The 26233-nt window shown below is 47.5% G+C and overlaps 1 protein-coding gene across 2 annotated transcripts in view; it reads left to right on the top strand.

Annotated features, from left to right (window-relative positions):
- Positions 1-26233, top strand: part of LOC148478870 (cysteine-rich protein 2-like) — a 217725-nt gene that overhangs the window by 136630 nt on the left and 54862 nt on the right. For both annotated transcript variants that reach the window (XM_088455266.1, XM_088455267.1), the window contains exon 3: positions 8346-8403. In XM_088455266.1, the coding sequence (XP_088311392.1) occupies positions 8346-8403 (58 nt within the window). The remainder of the gene's footprint in view (positions 1-8345; positions 8404-26233) is intronic.

The following is a 26233-nucleotide window of genomic DNA, read 5'->3' as shown; positions in this document are numbered from 1 at the left end:
TAACTTTAAAAACTAAATAGAAATTAATTTACCCATTAGTTATCTTCAGCCTCATTGTCACAAGCGTGGAATTTAGGAGCTGTGTTCCCGGACTGGGCCTTGGATCTGTATTACTTGGCGCAGACGCTCGCTGGAGGAGACTTGGCTTAATGAAGTTTCTCCGCATGAGAGGGTGCAGCGAACTGACAGGAGTTTGAGGAATGCGGCAGTAACGTGGTAGCTAGGAAGCTACGTGGAGCAGCTGGATAGCCGTGGGTAGATGTTGGTAGCTGAGTGGCTACGTGGGGCGGCTGGATAGCTGAGGGTAGACGTTGGTAGCGGAGTGGCTACGTGGAGCGGCTGGATAGCCGTGGGTAGACGTTGGTAGCTGAGTGGCTACGTGGAGCGGCTGGATAGCCGTGGGTAGACGTTGGTAGCTGGGTGGCTATGTGGAGCGGCTGGATAGCCGTGGGTAGATGTTGGTAGCTGGGTGGCTACATGGAGCGGCTGGATAGCCGTGGGTAGATGTTGGTAGCTGAGTGGCTACGTGGAGCGGCTGGATAGCCGTGGGTAGACGTTGGTAGCTGAGTGGCTACGTGGAGCGGCTGGATAGCCGTGGGTAGACGTTGGTAGCTGGGTGGCTACGTGGAGCGGCTGGATAGCCGTGGGTAGATGTTGGTAGCTGGGTGGCTACGTGGAGCGGCTGGATAGCCGTGGGTAGACGTTGGTAGCTGAGTGGCTACGTGGAGTGGCTGGAGCGCAGTGGGAAGGCTTGCTTAGTTAAACTAAGAAACTAGTTGCACTGGCAACTTGTGTGAGCATTGGGGATCCTTTTGTAGTGGACACTGGGAGCTGACAGGCTGAGAGAAGGAGAAGGCTCCTCATTGGTGGTAGTGGGGTCACATGGGCAATCCAAGATGGCCGCACCCATGGACCGGAGGACAGCGCTTCCTGGAGGTAGTCAGCGGGGACCAGCGGTCAGCAGAAGCCGGCGTGGGAGCAGCACAGCAGCGGGACCCTCCAGAGGACAACAGCGGAGACTGCCTTGAGAGATGAGGAAGGAGCGTACACACAGGGTGAGGGTCAGCGCCCGCACAGGTAAGCGACGGGGTCTGATACTGGGGTCTCCAGGCCGGCGTGTGACACTCATCCCCTGTGTTTCTGCAGTTCCAGCTCCACAGTGTCTACAACTCCAGCTGGCACCCCTTCAATTTCACTGACCAGCCCCCTCTGTCTCTACTGCCAGCACCCCCTTCTGTCTCTCCAGCCAGCCCCTGTTCTGTCTCTCCAGCCAGTCCCCTTCTGTCTCTTCAGCCAGTACCCCCTTCTGTCTCACCAGCAACAAACTTTATTCATTGTACCAGGCAGCCGCCGGCAAGCGCCACCAACTACCTGGTCCTGGACTCTACGCCACAGTTACATCGGCATCCCTGATTCTGCCCCCTTGCCATGGGTGTGTTAGGAGCTGAGGGTTAGTCAGGCAGGATAGAGGTAGTGGCCATAGACTAGATGCAGTCTTTATGCTGTGAGATTGCCTTGATGGCTGGCTGGTTGCGGCCTGCGAGGTAGGTATGAGAAGCAGCTTTTGGGCTGTGTGGTGGCCTGGAGGTCTGGTCTGCTTTGGCTAGTTGCGGCCTGTTAGCCGAGGATGAGATGCAGCCTTTGAGCTGTGAGGCAGCCTTGAGGGCTGGTATGACTTGGCTCGTTGTAACCTGTGGGCCGAGGATGAGATGCAGCCTTTGGGCTATGTGGCAGCCTTGAGGGCTGATATGCCTTGGCTTGCTGCGGCCTGTGGGCCGTGGATGAGATGCAGCCTTTGGGCTGTGTGGCAGCCTTGAGGGCTGATATGCCTTGGCTTGCTGCGGCACAAGGAACGCTATCGCCAGCATGGAGTGAAGGACTGGCTGCAATTTAACAGACACAGGGCTCAATCCGAGCATGCCCTGTAAGCCTCCCTAATGACAAACCCCTGCACCTGGCCTGTGCACACAGACAAAATAATCAATTAGTGTGCAGCTGATATTGTACAGAGACAGAGAGCAATTACTGAACACATGAGATCAGCACACAGACAGATAGGAATGAATGCAGTGTCTCAGTAGCAACTAAAATTATCTGCTTAACCGCAGATTCTAACAGGGTGGCACCGCTGGGCAGTGCCCCTGGAGAATGCCATCCTGGCCAAGGGTTAGATACGTCCCTGGATAGTCAGAATTCTGGAGGATTGTCCCAGCCCTAAGTGAGTGCTGCATATCAATGCAAGGGAGTTAGGCGAAGCATAGTACTTGAGAAGTTCTAGACATGCCCCTGGGAATGTGGCCACTCGCCACAGGTATGGGAAATTTCTGCCATAACGGATTAGCCATGTCCCCACTTATGGTGTCACAATTACAAAAATCTGAAAATATGCCATAGAAGGGAATTTACTGGGACTCTTCTATGAAGTGAAAAACACTTTTAAAATTCAGACTCAATGTTGATCATGAAATGCAATATTGTGATAATTCCCCCAAATTCAGTTGTATTGAATAAAACTTTTAGCTGCTTGATAAATAATAATTTTTTCACCATTCACAGTACTGTTTGTTAAGATCAGTATTATCACACAGAGGTCCATACTAACAAGATCATTGTTAGACACACGCAAACACACATGCACGCACAAACATACAAAGGCACACAGTGGCTCTCCATGTCAACTCTGCACAATACCGCTTTCTTTGTGGTGGTGGTGGTGGCTGTTTAATGTCTAGTGGCAGTGCCAAGCAGATTATGCCTGTAATCTAGTTTTGGCATTCACTCCTGCTCATGTGCATAGTGAAACATGAAACAACCAGAGCAGAATATTTAACCACAAATGTACACTATTATACAATGAGAGACTCACATCATGTTACCATGTTAATTTAATACTGTAATTTGATCATTTAAATTGCAACGGAAATGATTTCATAGCATAAAACATAATTTCAGATAGAACCTGTGCCCTGTCTGCAAAAAGGGTTTATTGATGTCAAGCCAGCGAGAGGCAGCTGTCATTGAAATGTTTTCTTGGATTTTCACTAAAGATGTAGAGAATATTATGTAACAAACCAATAAAAATACACAGAATGTTATTATGGTTTATTGGATGTCTGTAATACTTATATTTCATGCCAACCATCGAGCTGTCATTTATCAAGGACATAATGATAGCTAGAAGCTGATTGATTGCTATGGTGAACTTCTCCTCCTGTCCTCTTTAGAGGGTCCTGGAGAGATCCCCCAAAATTTGGGAGTCCCCTGGAAATTCCATGAGAATTGGCTAGTACGTATATTTATATAATATTTATATAATACCCAACTAATAAGTAAGTTTTTATTCATAGTACTGAGACAAACATGGAGAACAAAAGTCTATGTTGGCACAGTCAATGTCTGCATTACTGACGCTTGACAACTTCAGCTGACACAGTATCATGCCACATCCTCAGAGATAAATGCATCATGTGCAAAGCAGTTAGATAAAAGCTATTACAGTCATTGGTATGGAAGATTTGAAGTGTTGAAGATAGATATTGTCCTTGTGCGTCTCCTGTGGAAAAGTCCATAAAAGCAAATGGAAAAGGTATGAGGAGGTGGGAGAGTGTGGAATGTGCACTTACCAGAAGACCAATTACAGTATGTAAAACATGCTGCTGTTTTTACAGATAAGAGGTAGGACAAGGATAAATTGTACTAGTGTAGCATTGATGACAGACATTTAAACTATTTTTACTATATGTTACCTTGGATCTTTTTATTGTTCCCATTTGTCATTATATTGTTCCCAAGTGTCATTATAAAGGCCCAACAGAGTATAGACATTCTCTCATACACTGGGCCAGACAGATCTCTTGGTGGCCCTGTACACCCCTGGCATATTGTTTGAGGGAAGCTTTTAAATGGAGACAATTAAAAACTCAACTCAAATCAACAAAAATGATCAATGGAGGAAGAAGAACAAAGATGGAGGGCATATTGGGTGACTCCATGACCAGAAAATCATTAATGACGTAGACCAGGGCTGTCCAACTAGTAGCTCACCAATGGGTCTATTCATCATCACTTAATTTCTACAAAAGCCTATGAAAATGAAAATTTTCACCTGCAATTAAGTGTTCGGGCCATTCATCAAGAAGGCAAAGTACGAGATTTTACAGATATCTCCTGCTTACCTTTCTCCCCTGGAATGGCCCTCTGTCCCTATACATTTGTATGAGGACAGTATTCATCAAGCTACGAAAACACATGAGCTTGATTGCGGGACCACTCGCCATCTTCAGATGGCGAGTGCTCCCGCTCTTGGGTTGCAACCTGCTCCTTTCTTATGGGAAGGAGTCCAGGGTTGCAAAGATGGGTCCTTTCGGATCCCTCCACACCTGTCTGGCTCCTTCCGCCGGACGTGAGGGCTCTTGTGCGCATGCGTGACCTGTAAGTCATGCATGTGCACTTGTCTAACTGCTCCAAAAGGAGCAGTGAAGCCACTCGTGGAGACAGCTGATTTTCAATGATGAATTGCTCAGGCGTTCGCGGCAAGTTAGTGTGTTAATTATCGGGGTCCGTTCAGACCCCAATAATTAACATAATGAATAGACCCCCCCCAAGCCACCTCTTTATGTCATTTGGCTTGATGGTCAGCACTGCAAATACTACTGTGAAGACAACCTATCTTTCTGTCCACTTCAGCGTTACTCCCCATTCACAGCAGTAAGTTGTTTCACTTCTCGGGAGATAATTAGCTTTAGAACTCGCATGGAGTTCTACCTAATTATAGGTGGAATTCATCATTCCACCTCTCCATAAGTATCTATTCCGAAAAGCTGTAATTTTTGCGATGACAGCTTTTCGGGAAATAGATACTTTTCCCTGCCTAAACTACCTTATCGCATCTGGAAACAGTGCTGCGCATGCGCTGTTACATCTGTAAAACCAGCGCATGCGCAGCACTGCCTACAGATGCGTTAAGTTTGTGTACCCCCCATGACCCCCCCCACCCCCCTCCCCCCTCTGCTCACCTCCATCCCCCCCCGACTTACCTGTCCGCGCAGCAGCCTCCGGCTCCGTCCTGCTGGTCTGTCATGTGGTTTCCCAGCAGACCACATGACAGATTAGAGTAAAAAAAAACCTTCTTTTTTTTTTGTCTAAACTTTCTTGTGCTCTGCTGGGGAGCACACATGTCCGACCAGCCTCCGGAGCCTGAGGATGGAGCAGAGCACCGGAGGGACTCGTCGGGGGACCTGCACATGCGGATACAGGTAAGTTTCACCTGCTATTTGCCACCTCACAGTGGCGAATAGTAACTGCATCAAATTACGAAAATTCATAATTTTCGGAATTTGATGAATACCACAATTTCCACATCCCCATACTAATGTATGGGGAGTGTGGAAATTAACGCAGGGGAACTTAGCAAGGAGATATCTGTGATATCTACTGTGCTAAGTGGCTACATGAATACCAAAATAACGTTATTTAAGGTAAATGTCCTTAAAAACGTTATTTTAGTGTTGATGAATAGGCCCCACAATCTGTAACAAGCAGAAGCCACATGTTACAATTACAATATAGAACTACTGTGATACCCCTACATGATACCCTGGTGGTTTAACTGTCTGGGGTCTACGGTTACATATATTGGTGGACTTGAAATGTGAGGCTGATTTGTGGGCAAACCTACACACATAGTTGTATGTGATATTTATGAAACTGGTGGGCAAGAAACTTCATTACTGCACATATGGCTGATACTGTGGTGGGAACAAGACTTGTCATGTTGGCAAAATGGTATATATGCTGGGTATGGTAATGAACAAAAGGCTGTGTGTGGCACGCATAGGGCTGGTGTGGGCATGAAGATGTTAATTGGGCACATGCTTTTGGCATGGAAAAGTATAGTATGGTGTCCATTGAGCTGTTATGCATGACATTATAAGTAGTGGGCATTAGGCTGTAAATTTAGTGGGTATTGCTGCATCGTGGGCCACATTTGCAGTTGGCTGTAATTCCAATTTTCAAGAGCAAAATTATTTTTTGTGTTACTACGCATACAGTAAGTGCAGTAAAACTTTTTTACACTTGCATCCAACTACATGCAGAGAGGTGGATCCGGTGCTTCCAAATACAACTGAATGACAGTAAGAGAGCATTGCATGCCTCCTGGAGATGCAGCCTATTTTGAGTAGATCATATTTCTAGTTACTACTGTTAGAATAGTTACTACTGTTAGAAGGCGTAAAAAGTGCAGCTACATGTGTCCTGGAGTAAAGATATAGGGCTTGATTCAGAGGTCTACGTTCATCTGATGATGAACATACATCTCTGATGGTTAGGAGTCTGCGCATACGCAGAACGGGTCCTGCAATCTCGCTTGCAGACCACCCAAGTCGCAGCATGGGTGACATACTGCAACGTTTGGGGGGGCGGAGCAGGGGCGTGCCTGGTCACCATTTCCAAAAAGGGGACAAGGCCAAGGTCTGAGTCGGTGGACGCAGATACCTGGCCTCTTATGTGACTAGCACCCGGTCAGACTGCGGGAAGCTTCAGGTCCCACAGCCTGACCGAAGGAGCAGCCATCTCAACCATCAGTCGTGTTGGTGATCCAAGCCTGCGATGTTGGTCACAGTGCTGAGATTGCAAATGCAGCAAACAGGTGTCTGACACTTCCATCTGCATTTGCATCTGAGAAGGACGGACTTGCACAGCCGCTTGTGTGCGGCTCTGCAAATGCATCCATCTCTGAATCAGGCCCATAGTAAAGATATGTGATGATAAAGACAGCTCATGGGCCAAATGTAATAGGGTGAGAGTTTAGCAGTAGCCTCTCACATTGGTCGAGTATTATCTCCAAAATGCATTTGCTGCTAAACTCACACAATTTCTAAACTCTCACCCTATTACATTTGGCCCCATAGCTTTACTCAGAGGTGAAGATGGGCGGGGGGGGGGGGGAATCAAATGAGGCAAGTGCCCCTCCTGATGAAGAGGTCAACAGTGGGGGAATGTAGTAGGATGTATGAGTAAAAACTTAGTAAACCGAGGATGAGGGGTGGTTGGCTGGATATACTTATCCCGTCCCAGGGGCCGTACACTGCAGCAACATTCTGTATTTCTTTGCTCAGGGGCTCTGTCGCAGGAGTGTCCCACGTGACCAGCAGGGCTGTTTAGGCCGGTGGCAGCAGCACCTTAACCCACCACTCACACCAATGTCACTGTGTGCTCTGTGCACAGACTGCTATGTAGCCTATCCTATTCAAGTGAATGTGGACTCAAAGCACCTCTGCCACACCTATCTCTTGCATTGTTGAAGTCAATACATTTTGGTTTTGTTATTGCTCAGCTTTAACTTGACGGATCGAGATTAAACAAAGTGCAGGTTTTTTTCTAGGAGTTTCCACTACAAAATGATGCAGTTCTCAGTAAAATCAGTTTAGTAGTTTTTGCGCCATCTTGGAATAAGCAGATAGACTCAACGTTCTTATTAGATTAGTGCAGCACACAAGTATACCTTCCAGCTGTCCCGATTTTGTCTGAATCCTGACTTGAGAGCTCTGCCCTGCCATCCAAACAGAACATTATTGGCATGAACGGGGAAGGATGCAACGGTCAGCGGTTGGATTTAGAAATCATGTGAATATGCCCAAACAACAAAATTTTCATTTTTTTTTTAAATCATTTTTATTGAAATGCCTACATGACAAACAGAAAAAAGAAACATAAATGTTACAATTCCAGTTTTACATTTGAAAACAAAACCGTATGTTTTTAAAGATAATACAAAAATCAACACAATAATAATACAAACCCAGTAGAAAATTTAGCAGAACATAACTAATTAAGTCATCCTACAACACAGTAGTAGAGGTCCCAGTAAGGTTCCCAATTCAATTCATCAAAAAATAGGAGATAGGAGTCATGAGACCGAGAACCCAGCAAACGCTAAATTAAATTAAATAAAAAAATATATATATATATCCTTCTATAGATTGTACTCAGGATTCCAAAATAATCGGATGGTCGTTAGATAATTCACTGAGGTTATACCATTGAGTATTCTTAAATGACGCATGAATATAGCTCTCTCATGTGTTAAAAAATGTAGAGACACGGACTTCCTTTTCTAATGTGGTTTCTATCCAATCCATGTTGAACACATGGAAGAGTTTCTCATTAAATAATTTCAAGGTAGGAGGGGAAACACTTATCCAGGCTTATAAAATGGCTTTGCGGGCCACTGCGCTGATGATCAATAATCATTGTTTACAGCCTTTTGTCACTCTCTGACCCTCTGGTAATATCCCAAATAATGACAAGATTTTCATTTAACTTCTTTTTTTTCTTCATTTCAGCATGATGGTAAGCCATATTGCCACAAGCCCTGCTATGCCTCTCTATATGGACCAAAAGGTACGTATTTGTACTAGGGGTGTGCACCGGCCACTTTTCGTGTTTTGTGTTTTGGTTTTGGATCTGGATCTTTCTTCGTGTTTTGGATCTGGATTGGTTTTGCCAAAACCACCATTCCGTGTTTTGGGTTCTGGGTTTTGTGTTTTGGATCTGTATTTTTTTGAAAAAAAGCATAAAAACAGCTAAAATCACAGAATTTGTAGGTTTTTCTGCTCCTATGCTATTATTAACCTCAATAACCTTAATTTCCACTAATTTCCAGTCTATTCTGAACACCTCACACCTCACAATAGTGATTTTATGTCCAAAAGGTTGCACCGAGGTAGCTGGATGACTATGCTAAGCGACACGAGTGGGCGGCACAAACACGTGACCCATCTAGGCGTGAAACTGCAGTGGCAGACAGGATGGCAGTTTGAAAAACTAGGCCCCAAACTGTACATAATGCAAAGAAAAAAAAGAGGTGCAAGATGGAATTGTCCTTGGGCCCTCCCACCCACCCTTATGTTGTATAAACAGGACGTGCACACTTTAACAAACCAATCATTTCAGCGCCAGGGTCTGCCACACAACTGTGGCTGAAATGATTGGTTCGTTTGGGCCCCCACAAAACAAGCTAGCAATTAATCTGTCCCTGCACAAACTGGCTCTACGGAGGCAAGATGTCATCCTCATCCTCCTCATCCACCGATTCCTCACCCTCTTCAGTGTGTACATCCTCATCCTCACAGAGTATTAATTCGTCCCCGCTGGAACCACAGGTCCCTCTGTACGTTCTGGAGGCTGGTCTCCCTGGAAGAGTTGATAATTCATTTTATGAACATCATCTTCTCCACATTTTGTGGAAGCAACCACCTACGCCTTTCGCTGACAAGGTTCCCGGCTGCACTAAACACTCTTTCGGAGTACACACTGGAGGGGGGGCAACTCAGGTAAAATAGAGCCGTTTGTACAGGGACCTCCAAATTGCTTCTTTTTCCTGCCAGTACAGGTACGGACTGTCTGACATGCCTACTTGGATGCTGTCACTGATGTAATCCTTTAACAGACAGACGCACGCTTGTCGCTGCTGCTTTGAGGATGCAAGTGCGGCAACAGCCCACACAATTCACAAAGACAGAAAAAAAAAAAAGAATATTTTTATTGTTTGTGGACCGCACTTTGAGGGTTACACCACCCTTTAACAGACAGACGCACGCTTGTCGCTGCTGCTTTGAGGATGCAAGTGCGCCTACAGCCCACACAATTCACAAAGACAGAAAAAAGAAGAAGAATATTTTTATTGTTTGTGTAGCACACTTTGAGGGTGTCACCACCCTTTAACAGCCAGACGCACGCTTGGCGCTGCTGCTTTAAGGATGCAGGTGCGGCTACAGCCCACACAATTCACAAAGACAGAAAAAAGAAGAAGAATATTTTTATTGTTTGTGTAGCACACTTTGAGGGTGTCACCACCCTTTAACAGACAGATGCACGCTTGTCGCTGCTGCTTTGAGGATGCAAGTGCGGCTACATCGCACACAAGTCACAAACACATTAAAAAAATAGTTTTTTATTTTTTGGAGCACTTTGAGAGTTACACCACCCTTTAACAGACAGACGCACGCTTGTCGCTGCTGCTTTGAGGATGCAAGTGCGGCTACAGCCCACACAATTCACAAAGACAGAAAAAAAAGAACAATATTTTTATTGTTTGTGTAGCACACTTTGAGGGTGTCACCACCCTTTAACAGACAGACACACGCTTGTCGCTGCTGCTTTAAGGATGCAGGTGCGGCTACAGCCCACACATTTCACAAAGACCGAAAAAAAAAGAACAATATTTTTATTGTTTGTGTAGCACACTTTGAGGGTGTCACCACCCTTTAACAGACAGACGCACGCTTGTCGCTGCTGCTTTAACGATGCAGGTGCGGCTACAGCCCACACATTTCACAAAGACCGAAAAAAAAAGAACAATATTTTTATTGTTTGTGTAGCACACTTTGAGGGTGTCACCACCCTTTAACAGACAGATGCACGCTTGTCGCTGCTGCTTTAACGATGCAGGTGCGGCTACAGCCCACACATTTCACAAAGACCGAAAAAAAAAGAACAATATTTTTATTGTTTGTATAGCACACTTTGAGGGTGTCACCACCCTTTAACAGACAGACGCACGCTTGTCGCTGCTGCTTTGAGAATGCAGGTGGAATCTAGACGGGATTTGGAACCGGGGACACACTACCTCCATCAATTGTCTAAATCTCACTGCACTAATGGCGGATACCGGACGCACGTCTAACACCAACATGGCAGTCAAGGCCTCAGTTATACGTTTTGCTTCAGGATGACTGCTGTCGTACTTCATCCTCATCGCTAGGGACTGTTGGAGGGTCAATTGTTTAGTAAAAGTAGTGATGTTCCTACTTCCTCTCTGGGATGATGAACAACTCCCAGCAGCAGCAATAGCACTAGGAGGAAGTGGTTCTTGATCTTTCCCTATTTTATTTTTATCGGAGAAAGTTTGGTCCTCCATTTATGTTATATTGATATATACGTGCGGCTAAAGCGCACACAAACACAGAAATTTTTTTTTTATTTTTGCTGGAGAGTAATGCACTTTGTGGGTTACATCACCCTTTAAGAAATGAGCCAGCCGGCTCTTTACTTATGGGACACAGGCGCACGCTTGGCGCTGCTCCTTTGTTGATGCACGTGCAGCCACAGTGCACACAAGTCACAAACACAGAAAATATATATTTTTTTGGTTTGGAGTGCACTTTGGGGGTTACAGCACCCTTTAACGGTCAAGCCAGCCGGCCCTTTACTTATGACACAGGCGCACGCTTGGCACTACTTTGTTGATGCATGTGCGACTACTGCGCACACAATTCACAAACACAGAAAATAATATTTTTTTTGGTTTGGACTGGAGTGTACTTTGGGGGTTACAGCACCCTTTAACGGTCAAGCCAGCCGGCTCTTTACTTATGACACAGGCGCACGCTTGGCACTACTTTGTTGATGCACGTGCGGCTACTGCGCACACAATTCACAAACACAGAAAATAAATTTTTTTTTGGTTTGGACTGGAGTGTACTTTGGGGGTTACAGCACCCTTTAACGGTCAAGCCAGCCGGCCCTTTACTTATGACACAGGCGCACGCTTGGCACCACTTTGTTGATGCACGTGCGGCTACTGCGCACACAATTCACAAACACAGAAAATAATTTTTTTTTGGTTTGGACTGGAGTGTACTTTGGGGGTTACAGCACCCTTTAACGGTCAAGCCAGCCGGCCCTTTACTTATGACACAGGCGCACGCTTGGCACTACTTTGTTGATGCACGTGCGGCTACTGCGCACACAATTCACAAACACAGAAAATAATTTTTTTTTTGTTTGGACTGGAGTGTAGTTTGGGGGTTACAGCACCCTTTAACGGTCAAGCCAGCCGGCCCTTTACTTATGACACAGGCGCACGCTTGGCACTACTTTGTTGATGCACGTGCGGCTACTGCGCACACAATTCACAAACACACAAAAAATATAATTTTTTTAGCACTTGGGGGGAGCACCCCTGATGGACAGAGCACCCCCTGGACAACACTACAGCACCCCTTTAGGACTGGGACACTGCACAGGACTTTGGAGTGGACACAGCCCCTATGGAGAACTGACTGCACAACACAGTCCAGCCAGCCCCTATGGACTTTGAAGTAGTGGACAACAGCAGCACAGCGCAGCACAACACTACTCTGCACTACACTACACAGCCCAGCCAGCCCTAACTCCCACCCTCCCTCTTCACTGTCCACAGCCGAGTGAGAAAATGGCGCCGACGCAGGTACCTTATATAGGATCCAAAACCCGCGAGACTCGGAAGGCGGGATGATGATGTTTTGCCTCGATTTCAGATCCGAGTCAGGCTGGAAAAGTCGAGCCTGATTCGGATCTGCCTCGGATTGGGGGGGCTCGGGGGGGTTCGGATTTCAGAAATCCGAACCCGCTCACCCCTAATTTGTACATGTTTTAGATATACACAACTTGAAATCAGTATTTTACTTGAAATGTAGCAAATAGGGTCACTGCTTAAAGCTGTCACTAATGAGTTAAAACCAGGAGACAAATATATGCAAGGAATTACACGGTTGTTTTACATTAGCCCTGGGAAAGTTTTGTCACCACTGATAAATATGTAACTGTCCCAAGCCCTGTCTGGTAGTCTGGTAGGAAGTGAAGTCTTTCAGTGAAAGGCTCTATAATGGGGAAGAATGTGGAAAGTGCTTCGTGGGGACAGCTTCTTTTTGGATGCGCTGTCCCACCTAGCGAACTTTGTTTAGTAAGATAAATCGGAGCTACTGTAAACAATGTGAGTTAGCATGTTATTTATTGGAACCCCTTCCCTGTTTTATACAATACACTCTTCTGCCTAGGGCTTTTCCTTTGCGACATGACAATTAGTGATCTATGGGCCTGATTCAGCAGCATACTTTATTACAACTACGTACGCAGCTCGGCCGATTGTTCTGCACTGCGCATGCACTGCTCTGCACATACACTCCAATCACACACACATAGGAATCCATAACAGAGTGAGTGACAGGCCGTGAGCATTTGGGGAGTGATGACGGAGGAGAGGTTGGAGAAATGCAGGGGTGTCTGCATGGGCGTGCATAAATTAGCCACTGCGATTGCCTACACAGCTTGAGTACTCACTGGTGCGACGAGACTTGCAGTTTCTGCTACTGGTCAGACCTGCTGTAATTGTGCGTGACAGGCTGATGTGCTTCGATGGTACAGATGTATATGCAGGACTGGGCATCTTTATGCTGGCTGAGCTGTGACAGGCATTAGCATATTTTCACAGTTGCATTGCGTGTGATTGACCAACAGTAGGTCCTTCCTGCTGTATGCCCCATCAGCCCCAGATATTCCACTCTGCTTTATGCCCAGGAAGCATCACCCACAGTCCCAGCTGTTACTGAATAAAAGCTTGGCTTGCAGGTGGATACTCAGCAGTTAAATTCATCACTTTGGGTTGGGTCCCTGAGTCTGTTTTTGGTGTCTCCTGATTGTCAGATATGCAATTCATTCAGTTAGCAACTGCTTCTTTTGATAACAGCGCACTGACACGCAGGGGTAAATTTACTAAGAATCGTGTTTGGGCGAAAATGCATTCTCAAATGTGTTTGGTCATTTTTATAATCTCGCAAATTTACTAAAGGCAGACTCAAGTGAGAAATCATGAAACTCTCTGCAAAACACAGGTGAAAACACAAATAGAAATAAATACACCGTTGGCCAAATTCGCAGGTACTTTCCATAGACAGGAATACAACATGGGAATTTAGCAAGAATCATGATTGTAATCACGGATGTAAATTAAGCAGACTCAGTCCAAAATAGATGGTTTAAATAGACTAAGGTGTGATCAGGTCCAGGATCAGTGTGATCCGTGTATGCTTTTGCCTGTAATAAAGGAAAGAGAGGGTTAATAAAAAAAAAAAGATGTGGGGTCTCTCCCCCCAAATGCATAACCTGCCCCGGGCTCTGTGAGCCGGTCCTGGTTTTACAGTAGTCCCACTGTAAAAAACAATATTACTCTGGGCCTAGGGTGATCAGGAGAGGGGAGCCCCTTTATTGGGGGGGGATCCCCAACTTCTCTGGGATCCACAGCCTGGGCTGACAAGATTAGGGAGTTAATACTTTGGCCAGGGGCTCCGGTGAAAGGGTCCCCTGGCTGCGGCATTACACCCCGACTAGTGGAGCCCGGTGCTGGTTTTAAAAATACAAAGAGCTCTACGCCATTTTTGCCCCATATTTTTAAATCCATGACCAGCTCACAGAGCCCAGTGCTGGTTCTTTCAATATGAAGGTCCCCTACACATTTTGTCCCCCGTATTTTTTGAACCAGGCCTGGCTCTCAGTGCCCGGGCTGGTTATGCTTTTGAGAGAGCACCCCATGCCTTTTTTTCAGTTTTGAACACTTTTTGTTTACACTATACACACAAGCAGCCTGCATGTATCTCACTGATATGTGCTGGCTGTATGTTCGGGTGTGTTTGGCTGCGGTCAGACACAGGGAACACGGTAAGAAACACGATCACATACACCTTTGAAAAACTTGCTTCAGCAAAACACGATTCTTGTAAATGTAAGTGTTTCAGCTGTCAAAAGCCTCCTGTGTTTCAGTGATGCTGTAAGTGTTTAAACTTGAGCAATAACGGACCAGACACGATTCTTAGTATATTTAACCCTAAGGGGCTGATTTGGAGGTGAACGTAGTGCCAATGTTTGTGCAGTTGAGCTATTATTCGCAACTGCGCATACACAAGAAGTCCTGAAAACCCCTACGAAGCATGTGTCCCCCTGAGTTTGTGGCTCCGTACACTGCTGCGTATACCATGGGCATTCCTGGGAGGTGGCCTAAAGTGAACACAATAAAAGGCCATCAGATGTTCCGGGCGGCTGCATTCTCATTCACGGAGCCGCAGCCACAGATGCCATGTTAGGGGAATTTCAGAAGGAGATGCTGCGTCTCCCATACGCTGTTGCAAGTGTCAATGGTGAACTTGATGGTGCGCCAGTGGTGGATTGTTTGGAACCACTGGCGGAGTTGCACCATCTACAGGAATTGTAAGTGGGAGTCTCAGGGCTTGCACATTCCAGCGCTCGCTAGTACACAAGGGGAAGGCGCATTTGTGGGGCTATTAGCCCTCTGAATCAGGCCCTTAGACTCTGAAAATATGGCACACTGATACTTTAAAAAGGTTGAGAATGGATAAGTGTGCTTCCTAATTATTCCCTAACACCAGGCAGTTGTTGGTTTCTTTTTTTTTTTTCATTTATCCCTTATCCAGCTAGTAATGCTGGACAATGCTGGACAATGAACTTACTGTATATCTAAAACTTCAACATGCATCACATTTTAATTAAACAACAACCATAGTTGTTAACTTCAATGTACAATACCCAAATTTCTGTTTAGTAAGAGAAAATCTAAATATTTACACAGGATCAGATTAACAATGAGACGGATGTGCCTAGGCACTAGACCTAGGCCTCCAGTTAAAAATAGGCCCATCATCATGGTAACATGATGCTGAAAAGCCACCAAGCTGTCCACACGGTCGTCCGTAAATCATAAGTATTAAAGTTGTATTTTTATATTCCTCACAAATTATGAATTTACTCTAGTTTTACTTATTTAGGGAGACATCGGGGCTGACTGTGTAGCAGCCCTCAATGCACTGGCCACACTCACACAGCACAGGTCACTCGGGATGGCCATCAACAGAGTTTCAATTAGGGGAGAGTGTTGACGGCGCGCACAGTAGGGATAACAACAGCGCTTCAGACTCAGAAGAGGATACATCGTGTAAAGTCTTAAAGGAACAGCTGAGGATGGCTAGGGTTAACTGTAAAAGGAAAAGGGTAGCTGCCCTGGGTGCGGACGCAGTCGTGGGCAGGCTGGGGCATGCGTAAAAATCAAAATCAGTTTTCTTGCAGCAAGGAGGTTCAGTGGATTACGAGCTTGGCGCATTGGAAGCGCACTTGCCTAAGAAGCTTAGGAAGGAAATTGAGAGAGGAGATTTCATTGACATATGCTCGCTCACTGAAGAAGGTCTGAAAGACAGGGAAGGTTGCAGCGAAAAAGGCGTAGGGCAGGGCGAGTCCTATAAGACGATTGAGCATTGGGTAAGTGGGATGTTTGTGTATGCAGGTTGCTATGTAGAGGCATACCCCAACATGGCCATGAATATGATGAAATATATAAATTTCATCTACTCCGTATATAAGGAGTTCGGCGGAACTGCTTGGCGGAAGTATGATGAGGCGTTTAGGTTAAAGTCACAAGGGCAAAAGCCCATCAAGTTCGGCACAAGAGATGTTGATCTTTGGCTGAAAGTTCAGGCCAGGGGTATGGCAGATAAGAGTAGCGCAAGGTCAAAAGAGGGTACAGGCTCAGGGAGGCATGGCACGTACAGGCAAGATAGGCCTAAGTGCTACACCTTCAACGATGCACGTTGCACCAGGGCCTATTGCAAATTTAGGTACGCATGCACTTTCTGTAGCGGCAGTCACCCAGCAAAAGACTGTATTAAAAAAAAAGGGACGACAAGGGGAGAAAGTATCCAGAGCGCTTGTGCCTGTCAAAGGCAACTTGCCCGGTGAGGCTAGGTGGGATCCTGGAGTGGCTAGCCAGGTACCCCAGGCATCAGGAAGCCCAGTTGTTGCAAGAAGGATTCACGGGAGGGTTCAGGATTCCAGTAAAGAGGGTCGTCCCCCCAGGCGCCTGCTGCAGGAACCTGCGTTCCATCAACGCACAACCAGAGGCAGTGCGCAAAAAAAAATCGTGAAAGAATTAGAGCTGGACAGAATTTCGAGCCCATTTCCGGCCCCGCCTCTACCCAATCTAGTAGTGTCTCCCCTGGGTTTAGTTCCCAAAAAAGCGCCTGGGAAGTTCAGACTCATCCAGCACCTATCCTTCCCGGAAAGGGCGTCCGTTAACGATGCCCTAGACGAGGAACAATGTTCTGTGCAGTATCAGTCGTTCGACCAGGCAATTAAGATGGTCAGGGCGCAGGGGAAAGGAGCCCTGCTTGCAAAGCTAGACATTGAATCAGCTTTCAGACTACTCCCGCTGCACCCGGATAGTTTTGGCCTCATGGGTTTTCGCTATGATGGATATTTTTTCATAGACAAATGTTTGCCCATGGGCTGCGCCATATCCTGCGCTGTGTTTGAGATTTTCAGTTAATTTTGCAGTGGTGCCTGGAAGTGCGAACGGGTATTAAGGCAGTAGCCCATTACCTGGACGATTTTTTGCTCGCAGGTCCAGCGCAGTCAGGACAGTGTACGCAGCTGCTAGGTGAGCTCGAGTCTATGTTAGGCGAGTTCGGAGTTCCCATTGCCAGGGAGAAAACAGAGGGCCTAAAGGCAGTCATTTCATATTTGGGCATAGAGATTGACACAGTAAGGATGGAGTGTAGGCTGCCAGCGGAGAAGGTGCTGAAGCTCGGTAGGGAGATCAGCTCGTTCGCTGGCGCAAAGAAAGTTACCTTGGGCCAGATGCAATCGCTGTTGGGGTTGCTGAGTTTTGCGTGCAGGGTAATCCCCATGGGGCGAATTTTAAAAAGGCGGCTAGAGCGGGCCACAGCGGGGGTGAAGAAAAAACATCACTTCATCCGCATCAATAGGGAGTTGAGAGAAGATCTGCTGGTGTGGGAAGGTTTTCTGCGGCAGTTCAACGGCGTGCACATCTGGCCTAGCGCAGTGCAGCCAAACCATGAGTGGCAGCTGTTCACAGATGCAGCAGGGGCCACAGGCTTTGGGGCATATTTGCAAGGAGAGTGGTGTGCGGCGACATGGCTGGATAGTTGGAGGGACAGGGGCCTGACAAAGAACCTGGCAGCTTTGGAGTTATTTCCCATAGTGGTAGCGGTGGACATCTGGGGTCACAGGCTGGCAAACAAGTCCATACAGTTTTGGTGCGACAACAAGGGGGTGGTGCAGGCTATAAATAATCAATGCGCATCATCAGCACCAATAATCAAGTTGCTGAGGTGGTTAGTGGCGGCCTGCCTATGCCACAACATCACATTCAGGGCCAAGCATGTGCCAGGGGAGCAGAACATGATCGCAGATGCGCTGTCGCGCCATAACTGGGGGCCTTTAGAGCAGCAGCACCGCTTGCACAGGTCAAAGGCTTAACATGCCCCTCTCATCTTTGGCAGATAGTCGAGCAGGGCTAAGTGATTTGGTGGCAAGGTCCCTAGCCCCAAAGAAATGGAGAGCCTACGTAGCAGCCTAGAAAAAATGGCTCCTGTTTCAGAGTAGGGGAATCCCACAGGGTGAGGAGTCCCCGCAGCTAGCGGCTGGCATTCTTGGAAAAATTGAGGCAGGATCGGGCATCTAAAGCCACGGTCTGCACCACATTAGCAGGTATATCATTTTTTTCCAAGTTAAATGGTAAGCGAGACGATACCAAGGCATGATGCGTGGGTGGGCGAGAACTGAGCCAAGGAGGCTAGACACTCGTGAGCCAGTAACCATAGAGAGGTTTAAGAAAATTACACAAATAGTGTCAGCAGTGTGTAGTAACGAGCTAGAGGCACAGTTATTTAGGACAGCGTTTATCATGGCGTTTGGCGGAGCATTTAGGGTGGGGGAGTTAGTAGCCGAGTCAAGTAGAGCTGTGGGATCTGGCTTGCTGTTTGGAAATGTGAGGGTGTATGAGGACATGGTGTTGTGTAAGGTCCATAAGTCTAAGACAGACCAGCTAGGAAAGGGGAGATGGATCCAGCTGGTGAGGCAGCAGGACCCAGCAGTCTACCCGCTAGTGGCGGTGAACGCTTTTATGGCAGGGAGGCCAAGGGGAGGGGACAATTTCCTCATTCATGCAGACAAGTCAGCTCTGACCAGGTATCAGTTTACGGCCATATTCAAAAGATGCATTGCGGCAGTTGGATGGGACACAAAAAGGTTTGGGACACACTCCTTTAGAATTGGCGCAGCAACATCTGCGGCCAGTCAGGGGCGCACAGCGCAAGAGATAACAGGGCTGGGGGGATGGAGGTCGGATAGTTACAAATCATTCATCAGGCCGGTGGCAGGGACGGCAGCGCAGTAGCAAAATATGCTAATTTATCTCACCCTCAACCCCCTCTTTTTCACCGCATGTTTCACAGGGGCCAGTAGGAAGAAGAGGGTTTGGATCACCGGGCATTCGTACATATACTGGGCAGCCGAGCGGGCCACGCACAGGTCTTATGGGCACAGCTGGGGCTGCCGCTGGAGTCAGGAACAGTATTCTGGTTTGAACACAGGGGTATGTTATGGGAGCAGGTTAAGGAGGCTCTGCTTGCAGCAGAGCGCGCAACAGTGCAGCCCGATGTGATTGTGTTGCACCTTGGGGGCAACGACCTGGGGAAGACGAAGTCTCTGGACCTGATAAGGATGGCCCGGGAGGACATTACATGGGTTAAAGGGCGGTGGAGCAAGGTGCACATTATATGGTCAAGAATCATCCCAAGGCTAGCTTGGAGAGGAGCCAGGGTGGGGTACGGTTTAGACAGGGCCAAGAAAAAAGTGAATCCAGCCATCAGTAAGGCAGTGGGTGCTAGCGGTGGTGGCACCATCCAGCACAGGGATTTAGCAGTGAAATGTGGAGGTCTGTACAGAAAAGACGGAGTACACCTGTCCGACAGGCCTGGACATATTCAACAACGCCTTGCAGGACGCGCTCGAGGGCTTTAGGTGGTAGGGGTCACAGGGCGGGGGGCTTCGGTCCTCCGTTTCACGGGGACCTCGTGTGGTGGGGAAAGAACGGTACACAAGGCATGGTAAGTAGGGGATTGTCAGAATGCCTCGCATAGTCACCAATTAGTAGGCCGCACGCCTGGTTCCAGCAAAATGCGTCATGGGCCATATGGGCTGCGTGTCAGGCGAGGGTGGTATGCGCATGGTAGCTGGTCCCAAAAGGTAGGGGGTGTGGTCGCTTGCCTACAAGGTTGGGCTGGGCACGCCCCAGGTTGAGATTGGTAGGGGGCGTGGTTGCGTGCCCACGTCATTGGGCCCAGCATGCCCCAGGCAGTAGAACACCATAAGAGCCTTGTGCACCCCGTTCTTTTTCCTTGCCCTGCAACTGGTGGTAAATTGTTATGTTGAAATAAAGCTGTGACCGATTTATTTGCCCAAAAAGTTACTGGTCTCGTCTCAGTTATTGCTTCGCTCAAGACGGCGGGTCGGCGGTAAGTCGGCCCCTCCACCCGCCGTAAAATGGCCGCCGCAGCGGGATAAGGGGGAGGGACGCTAGGTGGCCCGCGGGCCAACGGCGCGAATCCCTGGGGGGGTGCCGGGGCCCATCCCGTTTTTATCACCTCACTATCCCCGCTGGCCAGTGGCAGGCAATGGGGCTGGCGGCAGAGATGGGGGGCGGGGAATGGATTAAAAGAGGCAGCCATAACCGAGGGAGGATTGTTGCCTCTCTCCTGCAGCCAGGGACACCCACCCACCCATCCCAGTAGGAATGACAGGGCTTAGGTGAGTACGGGTTAAGGGGCGTGCAAGAGAGCGGGGGACCTCCAATAGGTGATGGTGATAGAGGGGGGTAAAAGGGCTGTCTTTGTGGGTTTGGTTTTTCTGTATATCTGTGAATACATTCTGGTTTCGAGACCTCGGAAAAGGAGCAAGAAAAAAAATAAAAAATAAAAAAAAATTAAAAATAAATGAAAAAAAATAAAATAAAAATAATAGATGAATAAAGCAGGAACATTTAAATAAATGAAACATTGATGGGTTGTTTCGCTGTACAGGAAGCTCTCGTGATGGCGTACAGTTATTGTCTTTTGCATTTTATTGTCACAGTATGGTACACGGGGAAAGAACGGTAAACAAGGCATAGTAAGTAGGGGATTGTCAGAATGCCTCGCATAGTCACAAATTAGTAGGCCGCACGCCTGGTTCCAGCAAAATGCGTCATGGGCCATACGGGCTGCGTGCCAGACGAGGGTGGTATGCGCATGGTAGCTGGTCCCAAAAGGTATGGGGCGTGGTTGCTTGCCTACAAGGTTGGGCTGGGCACGCCCCAGGTTGAGATTGGTAGGGGACGTGGTTGCGTGCCCACGTGATTGGGTCCAGCATGCCCCAGGCAGTAGAACACCATATGAGCCTTGTGCACCGCGTTCTTTTTCCTTGCCCTGCGACTGGTAGTAAATTGTTATGTTGAAATGAAGCTGTGACCGATTTATTTGCCCAAAAAGTTGCTGGTCTCGTCTCAGTTATTGCTTCACCCAAGACGGCGGGTCGCCGGTAAGTCGGCCTCTCCACCCTTATAGTACCATGAGCACACTTTACCCAGGGCACACAGAATACATACAGTCATGACACGTGGCTTTGATGAATCGCCGTAACCCATGGTGATCGTCACTCTATGTTATGCTAATTTGAGAATCCGCAGGACTAATCAGGGTTTGTGTGCCTGCAAGCGGAAACCCGTGCCACAAACCAGTCCCATGCTAGGTGCAAAAGATCCATGAGATACAGGTTTCCCCTCCCTGTGCGTGCACCTCAGAATAGCACAGAGCTTTACCTACACGCCCATGCAACTCCCATGACACTCCCACATGTCAGGGCGGCTACCTGTGCTCACATTGTTGCCATCCCCGAAACACCCAATTTCATGAAAAGACAGATCCAAACAAGTTCCGTCTGACACAGAATAGGACGGACTTTCCTATCCGCATCTGCACATGTGCTGCATGCAAAAACTCGCCATTTGCCTCAGTGCACAGAGATCAGTGTGACGCAAACCTAGTGTTCATTTGTCACTTTCTCCTTCCCACAACTGATTAAATTATAGAACAAAAAGGATGATTACACCAGTGCCCTCCAATTTTCAGCTGGAACCCAACTGCTAGTTTGTTATTGTTCTGGGACCCCAAATTTCATTGTGATATTTTTCTGGAACCAATAAACAAGATTATTTCCATACAAATGTATAAACCTTCTATCGGATGAGGTGTTGTCATGTGTGCAAACCACTTATCATACTAACTTAAAATAAAGACACTGAGACGTGGATTTAGCAGATAACTTGATGGCGATTTAATTAAGCAAATAAATTATTATTATTTATTATTATTTAAGGTTGTATGGTGGAAAAGAAAGGACTGCCAGAAATCAGCCAAATCTGCTATGCCAACACACAAACAACATAAGGCATAGCAGGCGTAGATCGCCCAGAGTGCATACACATAACCATGTAACTCATATCATCAACAAAAAGGTAACGCTCACCCCCATCTTGACTTCCCACCCCTTTAAGTGGTGATAATTGCACCCGGACTGGTGACCTGCCGTTCTTTCCCGCCACAGCAAGGTTCTGCTTAAAGAACCGCCGCACCGCCACCATACTGAGAACTACCCCAATAAAGTCAACTCCCCAAAAAGATCCCCAATAAACAAAGACAAACCCTCCACTGTCAAATGTACTCGAAATTGGATGTTCCTATGATAAATAACCCGGCCGTCATTGGCCATCACAAATTTGGCTACAGCAAAGTTAAGCTTCTTCCTAGCTTCGTCAATAGCAGGAAAACTCCTAACCCCACGCCAGACCTGCCGAGGTACAATGCAAGACCACAATAAGATACACGAGGGCCAGGCTGAGAGCACCCTCGACAAGTCGTTGACAATATCAACCCGTAATTCCACAGTGGGCCTTTGACCTAAATAGTTACCTCCTAAATGTGCCACCAAAATACGTGGCCTACCAAAAAGCCTTGCATATTCCAACAGTTTAGGACAAAAGGAATGCCATCTCATACCTCTGAAACCTATCCAACGGACCCTAGGTAAATGTTCAAAAGATGGAGCTTGATCTGAACTCATAAACCTAGCAGCCCAGAAAATATATGAGTGGCCTATAACCCAAATGTTCTGCGTGTCAAAGAGCAATCCTAAAGGTGGAGGAAAGCGGTAAAGAAAAATTAGTATTTGTCATAAAACAATAAAAATTTAACGGTGTATTAGTGGGATCATAAAGAACATAAGTGAGTATCTGCCAAAAAGAAAAATTTTCTATTGGTCGCCAACTTTACTATTTAAAGTGGCTAAGACAAACAGAAGACACAAAGGGGAAGAATGGGTGGGGGGGGATTGGGAAAAAACAGGTGAACTCGGCAAGAGGTAAAATAAAAACCTGCTGAGGGATGGACTATGACCTAATTAAATGATTGAGAATAGCCGAATTGAATCCGTCAGTTCAGGTAAAAATTGTAAAATCTCTCAAGACTCCCATTGCCAGCAATGGCGAGTAGCTAATCCAGAGTAGGACGGACAGGGATAACGGACAAGATAAGACCAGACAGTACAGGAGACAAGACAAAAAACCAGGCAAGCATAAAATATAAACGTCACAGGAACAAACTGTGGTATGAACAGAGGACCTTAACGCCTAGGTCGAATGTAACTTTTATAACTATCAGATTTCCAAAGCCCGAGGGCCTTAATTTCCGATGCCGAGAAACCCGCAGCTGCTGCCGAAGTTGCGGCTCCGATCCGAAATGAGTGTGTACCAAAATCATGAGGCGGGAGACCTAAAGCTGATACACATCTCTTCAAAAACCAACTGAACTGGTATTTGGTAAGCGGAGTCCTGTCCAAGTGCATGAGCCATGAACCAGGGACATCCGGCCGTACCAATGCAAAGCGGGTAGCTAGTGCCACAGGGCAGATCCGTTCGTCCTTAGACGGACTCAACGAGATCCACCTGCCCTTACCAACCTGGTCGGTCTTTGACCGCCGAATTCTACACAGCACAGACCTTTCACTGACTGCGACATCCGAGAGGAGCATGGTGGCATCAACCCATTTGGAAGATGCCACCAGCTCCGATACCCGCAAGGCGCCGTGAAAAGCCATTGAAAATGCCAATTAGATCAGGATCGCCTCATACTCGGTAAGAGCAATTCCGTGAATTGCCCCCAACACTGCCGGCAGCAAATGAGCATCTACAGGTCTCCTACGGTCAGCTACTGGCCGGAAGACCCGTGCCCAACCCTTTAAAGCCTTCTTGATCAGAAAGCTTTTCGTAAAGTCAGGCTGACCCTTCAACTTACTATAAAAAGCAATGCCTGCCAAAGAGCGCGTGACAGAAGCCCTGGATCTGCCAGCCAAACGAAGACTCCAAATAAAAGAAAGCATCGAATGATGCTGACCCTTACCTGCCTGCCTGCTGCTACGGGAATAATCTTCCCATTCATGCCAAGCCTGACGATATGCTCGCAATGTGGAAGGAGCTAGAGACTGTTCTGCTAAGCCCTCCATGCCGGCTCGATCACCTGCCAAACATAAGAGGGGCAAAGCACCGCGTCAGCACCAGGGGCCAAAGAACGGAATTTAGCCCCCTGAAAACATGATAACGCATCGGCTATCTCATTCTCTACCCCAGGCACGTGTCTTGCCTTAAACATGATGTTACAACGCAGACATGTGAGCACCAGCTGCGCTAGCAAGCGCAAAACCAGCAGGGAAGCCGCGCGTTGCCGATTGATCGCATGGACCACGCCCAGGTTGTCGCACCTGATAATGATGCTGCGATTGCGTAAACGGTCCCCCCAGATTTCAAAAGAAACCATAATGGGGAAGAGTTCGAGAGGAAATCCTTAGTCAAACCCTTCGCAACCCATTCCTCCGGCCAACTGCCAATGCACCAGGAGCCATCAAGGTAACAACCGAACCCCGTGGCTCCTGCTGCGTCAGTGAACAGCTGGAGCCGCAAGTTGTCAGCGGCTGGAGACATCCACAATCGAACTCCATTAAAATCCAGAAGAAACGAACCCCAGACAGAGAGGTCCCGCTTAATCACGGAGGATAAACGTAGCAAATGTCTTGGCTTAGTGACCCCAGCCATGGCCCTTTCCAGCTTGCGCGAAAAAACTCTGCCCATTGGTATGACCTTACAGGCGAAGTTCAATAGGCCAAGGAGGGATTGCGCTTGCCTTAGGGTAATTCTACTGGAACCCGCGCACTCCGCTATTGCATTGCGCAACTTGTCGACCTTATTGAGAGGCAGGCGGCAGGCGCCCGCCGAGGTGTCGACCTCGATACCTAGAAATGACAAGCAAGAGGAAGGGCCCTCAGTCTTGTCCGCAGCAACGGGAACTCCAAAATGAAAAAACAGCGCTTGCAAAGAAAACAACAAAAAACTACATCCATCAGAACCGGCAGGGCCGACACAGAGAAAGTCATCGAGATAGTGGGCTATCCCATGACCACCGCAAGAAAATTCCACGCACCAGTGTAGGAAAGTGCTAAATCGCTCGAAAAATGCACATGACACAGAACATCCCATAGGCAAACACTTGTCTACGTAATATCCGTTGTCCAAGCGAAAACCCATAAATCGGAATGACTCAGGGTGTAAAGGCAAAAGGCGAAAAGCTGACTCAACATCAATCTTAGCCATCAGAGCGCCTGGACCATAAAACCTAACCACGTCCAAAACTTCGTCAAACGACTGGTACACCACCGAGGAATCCTCAACTGGTATAGCATTATTCACTGACGAGCCTGGCGGATAAGACAGATGCTGAGCCTGTATTTTCCTGGAATCTTCTTGGGAACCACGCCCACCGGGGAAATCACAAGATCCCTAATGGGAGGTTCCGCGAAAGGACCCGCCATGCGCCCTAAGCTAACTTCACCATAGACCTTCTCCCTAAGAATGTGAGGCAACTCAAACGCAGACTTCAAATTCCTAGGCGAGCCTGTGTCAACATCCCTGCAAATAGGTAAACGAAAACCAAAACTGAAACCGTTTAACAAAAATTCTGCATCCTGCGGGACCGGATACCAATTCAACCATTTTGCTAACGCGGTGACGCGGATAGGGGATGGAGCTTTATTTAGCACTAGCGCCTTTCGCTGGCTGAGCAGGCTGTTGTTGGGAACCCGCTTTGAAACACTTGGCAACTGGGTGGTTGCCACCGCATCGCAAGCAGAGGTGACGAAAACGACACTTTCGTCCCTGCGTACAGGAGGCATTATTAAATGTGAAGCATTTCCCCCCAGACGTTGGCCTGGACGAACCGAGCTAGAAGTTTTGCTTGCGTTGTACCCCTCATACGAAGGACTCAAAGGCTGCGTGACTTCCAGCCACACCTCCACGTCCTTCCACCCTAGATCCATAACCTGTATGCCATCCTGCTTGCGACGAAATTCTTCGTCGTAAGTGCGCCAAGCCATGCCCCTGGCGGATAACTGCATGCTGTGAATTAAATGCAGATATCTAATGACGTTCAGGTGCTCACTTGGACGCGTCTCCAAATAGCAAGCCGAG

The sequence above is a fragment of the Taudactylus pleione genome, unplaced genomic scaffold, assembly GCF_031769625.1.
Source record: "Taudactylus pleione unplaced genomic scaffold, aTauple2 ptg000648l, whole genome shotgun sequence".
Lineage (NCBI taxonomy): Eukaryota > Metazoa > Chordata > Amphibia > Anura > Myobatrachidae > Taudactylus > Taudactylus pleione.
This window is presented reverse-complemented; position numbering and strand designations above follow the sequence as displayed.